Source organism: Pholcus phalangioides, unplaced genomic scaffold (genome assembly GCF_987345545.1).
Source record: "Pholcus phalangioides strain wild (caught in Gottingen) unplaced genomic scaffold, Ppha-v1.0 ptg000017l_1, whole genome shotgun sequence".
Classification (NCBI taxonomy): domain Eukaryota; kingdom Metazoa; phylum Arthropoda; class Arachnida; order Araneae; family Pholcidae; genus Pholcus; species Pholcus phalangioides.
The window spans coordinates 23,030,674-23,045,990 of NW_028301610.1; the positions used below are offsets into that span (position 1 = coordinate 23,030,674).

Genomic DNA, 15,317 nt, shown 5'->3' on the forward strand with positions numbered 1-15,317 from the left:
TTTAGTGCTCCCTGCCCCACAATATTTTTAATAACTTCACACATTTGCATATTGCACATGATATCATTTCTAATTTGATAATGCATTAGTCAGTTTTAAATCCTCTCTCCGCAAAATTTTTCTTATGTATGACCCCTCAAACAATGACAAGCATAGAAAAAAAAGGGAAAAGAAGATTGAGTGAAAAATGCGTTTTTATCTACTTACACAAAAAATTCTCAAGGTTAAATTTTTATCTCAAATCGGCACAAATACTTGGCAAGCAAAAAAAAAGTGTTTTTATTTCTTCACAGAACTTCCCACGTAATGTTACGTTAGTAAGATTGGACAGATTAAGTTTTGTTTACTTTGACCATGTTTGAAAAATGTGAAAGTTCCTTTTGAAAGGTTATATTTTGTGATGTACCATATTAAGGAAAAACCATATGTACCATTTTAAGGTTCTTTTGCTGAAATTGTTAACTAATATATTTTATCTACCTGATGCTACTCAAGATTACCTGTTGGTAATCAGGATAGGGATAGAAGTCACAAACAAAAAACTGGTTAAAAGAAGGCTAAATTAAGAGAGTTATGCTACATCTACTATTTCAATATCCTAAATAAACACTTACCACATATCCCCCCAAATCGGCCAACGTGCCAGAAATTCCAAAGATTCAGATAGTGCAAAAAATCTTACAAACTATGCTGAGATAGTTTTAACTTCACATTTTCTTTTGCTACCACAAATCTTGGTTTATTGAAAGTGTCGAATGCTAAGCATATTTGTTCTCATAGATTAGATAAGCTAAATCAAAAAATTAGAGATCGTAAAGTATTTTTGTATTCTTTGATAATGTGTTTAAGATTTAAATTAGCAGATTTGTATTAGGCTGGTGATAATTAGATTAAAGTAATAAGTAAATGCTTAGTTTTCACTTTAGTTATCAAATTCCCAGACAAAACACATTTTCTACGGTGAAAACTGTTAATTTATTCCAATTTGCATACTTATTCAGTATTTAATATACATAGTCTCTTGATGTATCATGTGATTCTCATAGAACTTTGCTTTTCCTGGCATGCTAGGAATGAACAAGACTCCAAAAAGCCGGTGTTGCCTGATTTTCAGAGAATGTCAGCTAATGCAGGAAAATATGGTATTAGGAAGCATTCTGTATCAGTTGTAACTTTTGATTACTTGAATTTCAGTTCCATTAACTGATATTTGAAAAAAATACAACAATGGTTATTCTTAGGGGTTTTTTTTCATGGAGATTTCTTGAAATCATTTTTTCTAAACAAAAAAATAGGGAAGGCACCAGAGTAAGGGCAACAAGCTCTAAAACAAGGATCTCAAACTAGAGGAGAGTAGCAAAAGTTGCAGATCCAACCTGTGGCCTCCAATGTCTATACTTTAGCATTTAAAAAAAAATGATTATAATTTTAAAATTTTAAAAATGATAATAATTTTAAAATTTAAAGTATACCTGTAATCCTTTATGAAAAGTCTGGTAACAAGAAAGGTTTTTTTTGTTTATGTTTTGTAAATGAAAAGTTGATCGCATCTGATACACATCTATGACTGTATTCACTGTTGCGTTTCAGAACGCGATACAGGTTCACCTCAAAAATGGTATTCATCGCCCCTGAATCAAAATCCAGGGATCATTTTTTCCAGCCTGAAACTGAACCTCCGATCTCAGCAATCCAGCAGGTGGATCGCGTTTCAGCGCATGCGCAGTAAGCATTATCATCGCTGAAAACATCAACATTGACATAGTAATGGCAGTCATGCTTGATTCTTTTTGAGACGAACCCACATGAAATAGGGAATTTAGAATAATTTTTGAATTATAAGGTGAAGAATGACCATGTTTAAGCATTAAATATATGGTAAATAATTATCCCTGATCAATGAAAGCCATCACTACTACTTGAAGCCATCAACAAGCGGCGAAAGAAGGTGAGTAATGTATGATTTCCTTCAAATCTGAACTTAATCCACTAACAAAATGCACATTACCATTAAATAATGATAGAATTGTATGTGTAATATACATGTGTAGTATTGATATTAATGACAAATTTGTGTTTATTAGGTACCTAAAGCCATAGTGGGCTGGCTCTTGGTGCAGACTTGAGGGGGCTGGGGGGTTATTATTATGCAAATAATTAATTAAAGTGTACATTTTTGTGAGGGGTCCCATTCTCTCAGACATTGGGCGGTGGCCCCAACTTAGTTACAGTCCTGATCTAAAAGTTAAAATGTAGGGGCAGCATATTGGCAAAAGTTTTTTCTCTGAAAATAATGAATCCATGGGTCTGAAAAAAATCATGAATATCTCTTGAATGACGGGAATAGTCACTTGTATACAGTTTTGAATTTTCGCAGCAAGAATCTTGATAGCGTTTTCTAGAAAAAATCCAGATCTCATTTTGGTGGGATCTCATTTTGAAGGGCCCATGCATTAAGATGGGCACTGTCTCTAACTCAAAAAGTGTATACCTAGGCAAAAGGGATCATTATAGGTAAATTGTAACATTAATACTGTGTCCCCTATCTTTCTCTGCACATATTTTTCAGCAGAAATATATACATCATTTACAGTAGTGCATTTCAATTCCTAACCTACGTAATATTCACCAACACTCGAAATATATATTTGTGTATGAAATGTTTCATACCATCCAACCAGCTCGTCTGTATTGTGACCTTTCACGAACGAATGCGGGGTTATTTCGGGTGCCCCTGTCCCTTCATACCAGAACACGTCGGGTGTCACACTCCAGACTGAATCGGGACTCGTCTGTAAACAGCACTTGGCTCCAATCATGTTGCTCCCGATCTCGATGTTCAGCAGCCCATCTTCTTCAGGCCGCACGGTGGCATGGGGTCAACGGAATGCAGACCATTGGCCTACGTGCATAGAGCCCTCCCTCATGAAGCCGATTACGTACTGTTTGGCTGGACGCCCTTCGTCCCGTTGCCAAGAGCAACCGTCTTTGCAGCTGCGTAGCATTCTCTGTTCTGTTTCGACGGGCTGTTAACCGTATATACTGGTCATCAGTTGCTGTAGTGGCGCGTGGCCGACCTTGCCCTGGCCGATGTCTAACATTTCCTGTTTCTTGGAATCGATTCCACAGCCTTGCAACAACACTTCTGGTGACTCCAACAGCGTCCGTGACACTACGTTGTGTTTGCCCGGATTCCAGTCTGCCTATAACACGCCATGCCATGGATTCCGGTAAATCACGTTGTTGAGACATCCTCAAGTCACCTTGTCTCAAAAAAAAATACTGCGCAATCGAATTTCACAGTTACGGCAGTAAAACAGACGTTTCTGCAACATCCCGATTTCTGCCCTTATCTCCTTTTTCTGGTTTTTGACGTCATGAACTTTGATTTGCATATGAAGCTTTCTTCTTCCGTTTCCTGCTAGGCTTTAAATTATGGATGATTCATTTTATGTTACTTATCGGTATACATCTTTGCGTAATTTTGTTAAAACCATGTGCTCCCCTAATTTTTTTGAGCAGTGTAGTTTCATACTTTTCTTAATAAGTGTGAATACTCAAAAAGAAAATCATTGGGTGTAGCATTTTGTGTGTAGAATTGCATTAAAAAATAGTATTTGAAGAAATAAAATGTTTACAGTTGGTTGCATGCAAGTTCATTTCAACATGTATAATTACAAAAAAGTAGTATAGTCTCAGATATTAACTTAATTGGCTAATAATAGGAAATATAGCTATTAATGTTTAGTAACTACTTTAATATTCAACGTCCATCACAAGAGGACTTACTATTAGCAATGTAAAATTAATTGCTTTTTTTTTTTTGGAAATCAAATTTACTGAATTTTTAACTTTTTAATTGTAATCTGTTTATGTCATCAATATTTGTAAAATTGTGGTTTCAGGTACAAGACAATCATAATTTAAAAAAATTCAGATAAATTTGGAAATTGAAAAATTTGTATTGCTATTTTTTAAAATATAAATTTTACACAGGTGTGAGAAGAAAAATCGACACTTTTTTCTACAGAAACCTGCCCAATGATCTTTTTTCCCTGATTTCATTCAAGATTAATGAAATTTGTATATGCAGATAAATACATTTTTTTTCTCAAAATAGTGAAATTTGCATCTGTGGTGTGTATATATGTGGGAAAATACAATACATGCGATATAAATTATTTGAATAATCTAATCTGAGTTAGTGAGTTGGCAATTCTGTAGTGAAATGAAAAACCATCATTATTGATATCTCGGAGTGGGAAAGAAAAACGTAGCTCAAATTGGAATTTCCATCAAAAAGGGGATGAAGGTAACATATTATTCTTTTGCTTTATCAAAAACAGAAATTGCTGAGAAATGTAAACACAAGAATCCTACCGAGAAGTTTTATACTTCATTAGATGACCAAAAACCCTACTTCATCTTTCATCCAATCAGCATCGAATCTACTCTCGCCAAGCTAATATACGCCAAATACTCGCCAACTGAAATGAGTTTTACTTGATACACACTTGGTACTGTTTCGAGAATACCAATTTCGTGTTGAAACTGAAAAGGGTTCCAACTGATTCGTGTTTCAGAACACCAAGTGGTGAATTCAGCTGCTAGTTGACTGACCCTTTGCTGCATTTGAATTTATGACTTTCATACTTGTGAACCATTGTTGGTGAATTTTCCATCATTTACGAGTAACTTTATACTTTACTCAGGCTCAATTTACTATTTCAATTTTAACTACCTTTTTTCTGTACTGGCATCTTCCTCTGGTGAATGTACTTTGGAAGAGTTAAGAGACACATTCTGATATTCTGAAGTTATTTTGGCAGTTTTGCACGAAATCTGATGAGGCTCACTAGTACCTAAATAAAATTAAAATGCATTAAAAACAAAACCATAAAAACTGAAATTTCTGAACAGGTGCATAGAAAGCCTGTTACCATGAAAACATTATTAATTTTATATTGATGTTGCACAAAAACATTTGGTTATAATAACAAGATTTTGAGTTTTAAAAGTATCGATAATGGATTTTCATTTTCACAACACTACAAATCAAAATTAATGGGTCAGAAGTAAAACAATGTCCCTAAATGAGAAGTAAGAGAAAATGGAACTTGCCCCTTATAAAAATTTCTCCTTCATTAAAAAAAAACCTTGTTCTTACTGTTTCAGCAATCAATTTTTGATACCATTTTTTTTGTGTGTGCGCGTGAGTGTAAAAATGGTGGATTGACAGTGTGGTGAACTCTGTGAGTGCTTACTATGCATCATTTTGGTTTTTGAAGTTCTTCAAATCCAGGAAATGCTGCATCAGGTAGAAAAGATGGTTATTGGTAATGGCCAATTCCATTCAATTCTATTTATTTTTGGACATTAAAAAATTTACAGAATATTAAAAAAAAAACTCAATAATTATATACAAAAGTAAGCATTAAACAATGGAATGCATAGGTATACATATGCAACCAAACCATGGAGAAAAGGGCAAATAGATAACCTGGCGAATTCAGTGGTTGATGACAAGGGTTGGTAGAATGCAATTGGGCAAGATACAATGTAAAAAAATAGTAAAAGTAATTACAATACTAAAAAAAAAGAAAAAAATTGATACTATTTTCATGGGAGAAAATTGATTTGTATTACAAAGAGTATAATATCTAGAGAATGTACCAGATGTGGTAAGTCCCCAAATAGATTTTAGTCAGTTATTATCAAGTGGTTGGCTTCGTGCTCAATGAGTAGCTCTTCTGGGGGTGATAAATAAATGTGCCCCTCAACAAGCCCTCAGTTGAATGAGAGTAATTACCCGACTAATTTGAACTTTTTGCTTATCTGAATGAGACCCAGTCAGTTTTTATTAGCAGAGTTCTACTGTACTGATAAATTTATTTTTCATATATTAAAGTTTAACAGCCAATGTTCCAGATTGGGAATGCTGGCTTTAATAATTAGAAAAAATATTTTTGATTCATGAAAGCACTTGATTTTTATTTTCCTGAAATTGTGAGGTTCAAAACTTAATTAACAAAAAAGAAATTTCATTCATTTTGCACTTATATATGCCATAAATTTAATTTCTTTAAATCATATATAGTTTTTAAGGAAGAATAAAATTTTGTTTTTTTGGTTTTAATTTTAATGTTGTTTCTATGGACAAGGGCAAGTCCAGAAAGTATACAGGAAAAACTTTTAAAGAATTTTTCAGTTTATATCTCTAAATCAGTGTTTCCCAAAGTGGGCAATATCAGCCCCCTGGTGGGCAATGGAATGGTCCAAGGGGGCGATAGAACCTACTGATTTAACATAGGATCCTATGGGTTTACTTGAGTTGGGGGGCGATGAGTGGAAAAAATTTCTGATGAAGGGGGCGATGGAACAAAAAGTTTGGGAGACTATGCTCTAAATGAAAGGATCAGAAAGGGTAATAAAAAGGAAAAATATATATATGAAAATCATTTAAAATCTAAATTTGGTCATTGAAATGTTAATAAACATTTTCTGAAATCACACATACAAAAAATGGATTTTGATTCTGATATTATGGTATAACCTAGATAACTCAACATGCATGGTTGGCATAATACTAAATTCCTAGGGAGAAACCTCTTTAACTCAACACACAAAAGATAGCTAAACTCTGATTAAGCCGACTACAATTTCCATTGTATTATCACAACCAATTTTTCTGAATTTTCTTGTGGATTGGCCAGTTAATACATTTTCACTACATTTATCACATATTTTCAACAATTCTTCATTTCATTTTTTCTTCTTTTTTTGTCATTTGTTGGTCAAAAATACTTCTTCATACCTTGAGGGCAGGGTCATTTACCACTTTTTTAGGACCTGGAAACTCGACCTGTGGACTATGAAAGTCACAAATAAGCACAGATGATATCTAAAATTATTAAACGAGAGATGGTTGAATAAGCTAAAAAATAAAGGCTTTTTTAGATAAGAAATTTTTAAGTTAAAAAAATAAAAGATTTCCTAACTTTTGGCAATCACACTGCTCATTCACAAATAACAAATATTTCGATACACTTATGCTTTTCTTCACCATGATTCAAGATTATTCGGAAACTTTTTTAGAAAATTGCAGACAATTTTTTTTTGTTAATTTATAGATGATGGAATATGGAATTGTCCAACTATATATATAAGTGCATGTATATGACATGAATGATGTTTAAAAATTGGGTGAGTGAGGTCAAATGAAACCTCATTAACTTGACATCCGGTTAAATTGACATGTTCATCGATAATTTTGGGGCATCAAGTTATTGAGGTTCTACTGCATTATACTTGCCTGAGTGTTGAGTTTCTGATTTCAGCTCTGCTGAAGGTGGCTTAGCATAAAGATGTCCAAGAACCTCTTCCACAACTACAATAAATGAAGAAAAAAAATCATCTGATTCGCCCAAAAATTTGGCAGACAGGGTTAACAGGGAGGGGGTCAAAAATGGCCAAAATTATCCTTATGTAATACTTGAATTACCTGTCAGCAATTATCCTGTGATTATATCTGAATTTAAGTATGATTTTCACAAAAGATTTTTTAGTTTAAAGTTTACATAAATCAGATTGCTGTCTTTTTTTTTCTACCTGCACATACGATGATATATAGAATCCTGTTCACAAATTCGTAAATGTCAACTGAGTGGTAAAAATTCTGTGTATGTGTGCATGGAAATATAGCCCTGTGTACTAGAAAAATGCAAAGTGCTTTATACTTCTCACACTCTGGAAAGGATTCTTTCTCTGCCTTTATTTATAATCATATGGGATATGTTTCATTCTGCTTGGATGCTGACTTGAAAGATGTCGTATTGCTTTGTTTTATTCAGAGTGTACCATGTAAAGTCCAAAGTTGAAATATATGCATAAGACAGAAAATTAAGCGTGTAAAATTTGTCTTTCAAGATCATGCCATTATTTTGTATCTTATGGAGAAACAAAGGAATGTAGAAGATTAGCACAAAAGTATGTAGGGAAAAAACACCTAACCTGATTAAGGTGAATAAACATTATTACTAGCAAAACTTCAAACAACATATTCAAATTTGATTTCAATGAAAAAACTTAAACTTCACTGAGAGGAATTACACCTGAATGAAATGAACATAACATTTCAACTTCATGCTGCTCTAAAAATTCAAGTCTTCTAATAGAAAGTATAAAGGAATGATAGGGGGTATAAAATGAAAAGTCAGTTTTCACATGCAAGACATGCAAAATTTATGCAAAGCATAACTGTGTAACTAAAATTTCATTGAAGTGATCACATGATTGCAAACCAAAATGCATATGCAAGAGACATTATGCACCACTCACTTCGTCGAGGCTGAGGAAGACGAAGGTGGGGAGATGGTGGCCTTCCACATATTCCTGCATGGCCAAATGGATGGCTCATGTGCGACACACCACATCCAGAAAAATCAGTTGTGGAAGCTATAGGTGTAGATGTAGACCACCAGCCACATGAACCTATACCAGCAACCAATTCAAATATTTTTTTCTCAAAAATGGGAAAAACTATTCTTCTCATTGTTTTTGAAATGATACATTTAATCTTCTTTCATCACATAATCTATCAGGTTGTTAGAAATATGGAATACAGCTACTCCCCAACTTTTTAACTTTTGAATTGTGAACAAGAATATTTGGTAGTCTTAGCTAATCTTGTACCAGGGTTTGACAAATCAAAACCAATTAAGGAGCCAAGCATGGTTTTCCTTTATAAAAGCAGTCCTAAATAATATATATATATTTTGAATTTCCAGGACTTAGTGACACCTTTCCATTGTTGGAAGACACACTGTCATGAAATCAGAAAATTTTGTGTTTTCCTTGGACTCTTAGTTAGCAATCACTTATAGGAAATTTTAGGCACAAATACAGATTTTCTAGTCATCATGGCAACCTGAAATCAGGAAGGGGGGGGGGGAGGTGTAATAGCTTCCAATGCTCAGTTACATCCCCTACGGGACAGAGCCCAGGGCATGTCTGGTACTACAGCTTTCCATGCTTATAAATTAACTATTTATTATAACAAGTTTCTGTCAAATTATTCTTTTTAGCATTAGAAGCTGGTACACTCACTGAGATTTATCAAACCCTGTCTTGGACTTCACATTTACCTATGCTACATGGTTATAATGAAACTATAGTGTTGCATTTAAACTTAGTAGTATTAGTAAATTTCATAGTATCATAAAGATAGAATGATTATGGGGATTCAGTTCCTATTCAACGGTGGTTCACAAACTTGTAGTGCGACTCTAAATTCAGTATCCAGGGAAAATATTTATACATAGAAAATAACACAGATGCATGAATCTGTTCGGTTCTTAAAGAATGATTATTTAAGTTGAATAATAAAAAATAATTGTAAAAATATATATTTACCAGGGCTGGACAAATTTGAGAAAAAAAAATGGAGCTCCAGCCAAATTTCTTAGGAGCCAAGCATAGTTCTCTCCAAGAAAAGCAGTCCTAAATGTTTTCTTTATTACTTTTCCAGGACTTTATGACCTCCTCCCCATGTTGGAAGATACATTATTACAAAATCAAAAAATTTTATGTTATACTTGAACTTTAGTTTAGCAATGATGCACATAAAATTTTAGGTGCAGATACCAGTTTTCTAGTGACCATGGCAACCTGGTACCTGGGATTTGTCCAGTCCTGATATTCACTGTTGAATTTATTAGAATATATAAAGGGATAGAAAATAAAGATAGCAACTGCCTCTTATATATAAGTTACAGTTATATAATTATACTCATAAGAATGAAGATCGTTTATTTTTTTGATGAATGCACATATTATACTGAAATGACCTGTAAATATGTCGTGGGTAACTTAAATAATCTGGGCGTGTGCTGCAGACCACTCAATTGATGTGAAAATTTGCAGCGGGCTGCTTAAGTGCTTTGGAACTGTGCAACAAGTCACTCACTCACTCGATCTATAAATATACTGTGGGTCACTTAAGTGATCTGTAAATAGATTGGATATAGTAAATATAAGTGATCTGTAAATATAATCTGTAGCTCAATTTAACGATCATAATAATGTCAAACTTGGTAGGGGGAAAGATTCTACAGAAAAATTAGTTTTAATTAAAAAAGTTTATTGGAACAAAGCCGATATCTAAAGCCCATGATAAAAAAAAAATGTGTAAGTTTCCTTTAAAATTTTGAAGTGGTAAATTGTGATTGGTGAATATCTAAAATTTACAGTTTTAATTCACAATCTTTGTAATTAAAATGACAAAACTCAAAGCCATCTGTAGCTCAATCTAACAACCAGAATGATACCAAACTTGTAAAGGGTACAAAAAAACTATTAGAAAAATGCTGCAAAAAATTGAAAGCTCCAAACATCACTGATAGGGAAAAAGGGTGTTGTGCAGTACAAAAATGAATGATAAAGATCAGGTAAATACATAAAAAAAATAAAAGTAAAAAAATTCAGTAAAAAATGTCAAACTTTATTCATCACATTCATCTCTTTGGCGAGGGCATCAACAACCTTCAATGTGACCACCATTCTCATGGATTGCATCCATCCTCTGCATGATAGTCCTAGAAATTTTTCCTTCTTTTTTTAAATTCCACTGATAATTGCAGTCACAACATCATAATTGGTAGTTTGGACACTCATTTCCGACCTCTGCTAGGCCAAACTGTAAGTGAGCCTGTTTCTTTAAATTTCTGAATCATGGATTTCAAAGCATTAATTGATAGAGAGCCTTTATATAGGTTGTGCCAGTTTCTAAACTCATGAAGAGTAGCTGATATGTTGCAGTAGTGAAGATAAAACATACAGGCTTGTAGCCCCATTCCCAGATAACTTAAGTGACCTGCGGAATATTTACAATCACTTGAGTGACCTGAGGCACATTTGCAAATCAAATAAGTGGCCTGCAACATGTTTTGAAACCAATAAAGTGCCCCCCCCCCCCTGCAAAATGTTGAGCACCATTGTTTTAGGCAACCTATTTATAAAAAACATTTTTGTATAACTTTGCTTTACTGAACATAATATACTTGCACTAATTTTAAAATCCAACACAAATACAAACATAAAGGCCACAACAGGCAAATTGCTCAATGAGGTTAAAGATGCCCATACAAAGATAAATGTCAAATACAACTAAACTACAGCAACCTAAAATAAGAGTATATATCACAAAATAAAAAACTAATACTTAATACTATATAATACACTGCCTTTAAAAAAGATTATTATTGTCTTATCTAAGTATGGATAGCTTTTCAATTTATCCCAATTTTTGTTCATCATACTTCTTTTTAAACGTACCAATTGTATTACAAGTCATGACCCCTGGAGGTAAGCTATTCTACTTATGGAATAGCTTACCAACAACAACACTGTTAGAGGAAAACTCCCTGCAGCACCACAACCTGGAATTGTCTCTTACTTAAATGGTACTGGTACCCCCTCGACAAAGAAGGTGATTGATGGTGTATTAATAACTCATGGTCCCTCCTATCCATCCCATGAGAATTTTCAACAGTTTGATCATATCCTTGTCACCTGCATTATTCCAATGTAAAAATACTCAAGAAGTCAAGTCTTTCTTCATAGTTCAAGCCTTCTGTGCCAACAGGAGCAACCGTGACTCTTCTCTGCACCCCCTCAATCAAGTCAATGTCCCTTTGTAGGTATTGTCTCCAAAACCATACGGCATACTCAGAAACAGGACGAACTAAGCCTCGGAAAAGTGGGAGAATGACTTTAGGAGAACACGAAGAGACCTTCTTAAGAATGAAACAGAGGATTCTATTCACTTTCTTAACCACTGCTGAACAATGCCCAGAAAACCTAAGCCACTCACCTATGAGAATTCCAAAATCTCTGACCCTAGTTGCATTCAGAATAGTAATACCATTCAAATCGTAAGTGAAACTTGGGTTGTTCGAACCAAGTTGAGCAACAATGCGTTTATCAACACTAACGGTCATGCTGCATTCAATATCCCATGCTGCAATCATTCAAGTTCATCTAAAGCAGTGATTCCCAACCTTTTTTAGGCCACGCCCCACCAAAGCATTTCTGAAACCCTGATGTCCTCCCTCGTGTAGAACCTTTGTCAGGAAGAGTACCCTCATCCCCATGAAACTTCATAGTTGTATAGCAAAGTTTGGTTTTTTTACATAACAGAAGAAAAAAAAATTATATTGCTTTGCATCCTTTTGCAACTTGGGAACTCCCCCACATTTAATTTATCTTTACCTCGCGTTACTTGTAATTCATTTTATTTAAAGATGAAAATGAAAATGGTCATGTATTTATGCACTCATGTGCAAAATTAAGGGAATTTGCATATTGTGTGTATATTTTCACAAAAAGTACTGAACCACAGGTACTAATAATGCCACCGAAGAAGTATGCAAATATTCAGTGTCAAATACATAAGCGTACACATGCATGCGGGTGGAGCTGTGACCACAGAGGGGATGATAAAGGCACGAGGCGTTTTCCACGATTCATGTGCTAGTAGTCCTTAGCTTGGCTACATTCACTGTGTTTCTCACAAGAGTTTGGTAAATTTTATAAGCTATAAGATAAAATGAGTAGCCACAAATGTATGGATGACGGAATGAGACGGAGAATCATCTGTATAATGGAGGCAGGGCAGGCAATCACAAGGACTGGTGGCTACAGAGCTCGATGTTACGTCCAGTGTCATCTGCAATTTACAGAATCAGTTTCAGGACACTGGATCCATATAGAGAAGACCTGGACAAGGTCATCGAAGAGCCACGATGACCAATGAGGATCACTATTTTGCACTTTCAGTGCAGCGTCACAGGACTGCTACAGCATCACAGCTCTCACATGAGCTGCATGCTGCCACTGGAACTCGAGTTTCATGGTTTACTGTTTCCTGAAGGCTTCATGAGAGAGGGCTTTATGCTAGAAGATCCCCAGTTTGCGTCCTGCTAACTCCAGCACACAAGAGAGTGCATTTAGCATGGTGCAGACAACATCAGCCTTGGACCAGACTACAGTGGAGCACCATGCTCTTAGATGAGTCTAGATTCAGTCTCTGGTCACTGATTCTCGACTTACACTCATCTGAAGAGAGCCTGGTACCCGGTATCACCCCTTCCACATCAGGGAAATGGACCACTATGGTAGTGAAGGTGTCATGGTCTGGGCAGGCATCATGTTGGATGACCGCACACCCCTCCATGTGTTTGGCAGAGGGACTGTGACTGCTAGGAGGTATAGAGAGGAGATCTTGAGCCCTATGTTCGACTTTTCAGGGGCACAGTTGGCCCTTGGTTCCTGTTCATGGACGGCAACGCTCGTCCCCATCGGGCTCACCTGGCCAACGATTATCTGGAAAGTGAGGATATTCAGTGTATGGATTGGCCAGCCAAATCTCCTGACCTAAACTTTATAGAACATGTCTGGGACACTCTTGGGAGGGAAATTGCATCTCGCCATCCCGCTCTGAGAACCATCCCAGAACTGCAAGAGTGGGACCGATTGCCACAAGGACTCCTCAACTGCCTCCTGTCCAGTATGGCATCGTGCTGTGCGACCTGTCTGACTGTGATACAAATACAAATACAACGCCACAACAGGCAAATTGCCCAACGAGGTGGCTGACTTAAGAACATCATGGATCCCAAGCCATTTTTTGGAGGCCCTACCTACTACTGCTACACCACACATGCACATGGGACCATACCCCATATTACCATATTAGACTCATTTTTGGTTCAATCTCGCGATGTGGATTTTGGACATTACTGCAATGATTAGCTTGACTGACAATCATGCGTGCATAACACTATGACTTTTGCATGGTATATCTGTTTATATCTTTCTATCTTTGTATATCATTCTCTGTTATAACCGTGTGTCCGTACCAAATTTCATTAAAATCTGTCTACTAGTTTTTCAGAAATTCGACATAATGTGCTAATTCTCTTAATTTTGCAAACGAGTGTACTTAGCTAAAAGCTGTGATTCTTAAACAGGGGACCTTGGAGAGACTTCAGTGAAGTCAGTGAGCTTGGACAACACCATCAATAGCAGAAAGCCTCCACCTGAAGCTCGTGATGTCTCTGAAGAAAGTCCATCTCACCTCTTACCAATGAATATACAGGTTGTCCATAATTAAAAAACCCTATTTTAAAGTAGCCTACAGGCAAAACCAGTCATCAGAAAATTGTGACATTTTGTGGAGGAGGAAAAAAAATAGTTGCACGTGTCACCACCACAGGGCATTTTATTAAGAAATGACACATTTAGGTAAACGTTTACAATTTTAACAATTGTTACTGCAACAAAACATGTTCCACATGATGGCCATCTTTTTTAGATGCCATGTGAAATCGCAGGATGGCATGATCCACAACTGACCGAAGTGTGTGCGGGGAAATGTTCAGCACATGGTGTGAAATGTCGTCGCTAAGGTCAGGTAAAGTTCTTGGATTGTCATGACTTACCAGACGTTTCAAATGCCCTCAAAGCCAAAAATCGCATGGATTAAGGTCTGGAGATCGGGGAGGATATAGATTAGGGAAGTGCCAGCTGATGACATGCTCTTCCGTAAAATGTGTTTCAAGACATTCTTAACACACACTGAAATGTGTGGAGGATCTCCGTCTTGCATAAAGATTGTGTTTGTAAAGCAGTGACGTGCTTGCAGAGCCGGAACAATTTCATTCTGCAACAGCAATGCATATTGCTTCCCAGTGATCGAACATATCACTGGACATGTAGAAGGTAACTCCTCGTAGAAGTAGGCTCCGAGAATAAATGATGCAGTAAATCCACACCATACTGTCACTTTTGGTGAATGCAATGGAACCACTAAGATAACGTGTGGATTTTCCGGTTTCGAAATTTGGCAGTTGTGAGTATTGACTGCACCATCCAAGTGAAAATGTGCTTCGTCTGTCCAGAGGATATTCCAGTGCCATTCTAAATCAACCTCAACGCGAGCTAGAAACTGCAGTGGGAACCGGAGTCGAGTATCATAATCATATGGAAGCAACCGCAGCACAAGTGAAACTTTGTACGGATAATGTTGGAGGATATTCCATATGATCTTATCGACAGTTGAATGTGGCCTATCCAATGCCTGTGCTACATGCCTGACACTAGTGCTACCACGAGAATTTGCAGCTCTGTCCTCTTCCACCTGAAGCGAAACCTCCTGTAATGCGTCTATAGAAATGGGTTGTCTTCCTCTTCCAGGAGGAACAGCCAGCAATCCTGTGGTTTCAAATTTTGTTATCATACTCCAAACGTTTTTCTGATAT

The 15,317-nt window shown here is 36.0% G+C and overlaps 1 protein-coding gene across 7 annotated transcripts in view; it reads right to left on the reverse strand.

Moving 5' to 3' along the window:
* The window catches only part of LOC149072557 (bromodomain adjacent to zinc finger domain protein 2B-like), a 339,679-nt gene that overhangs the window by 194,542 nt on the left and 129,820 nt on the right, over positions 1-15,317 (reverse strand). For 6 of the 7 annotated variants that reach the window (XM_089247420.1, XM_089247419.1, XM_089247418.1 and 3 more), the window contains 3 exons: positions 8,338-8,490; positions 7,313-7,387; positions 4,742-4,862 (listed from right to left, as the gene is read on the reverse strand). In XM_089247420.1, coding sequence (XP_089103546.1) covers positions 4,742-4,862; positions 7,313-7,387; positions 8,338-8,490 — 349 coding nt within the window. The remainder of the gene's footprint in view (positions 1-4,741; positions 4,863-7,312; positions 7,388-8,337; positions 8,491-15,317) is intronic. The other variant, XM_089247421.1, reaches the window with a different exon arrangement.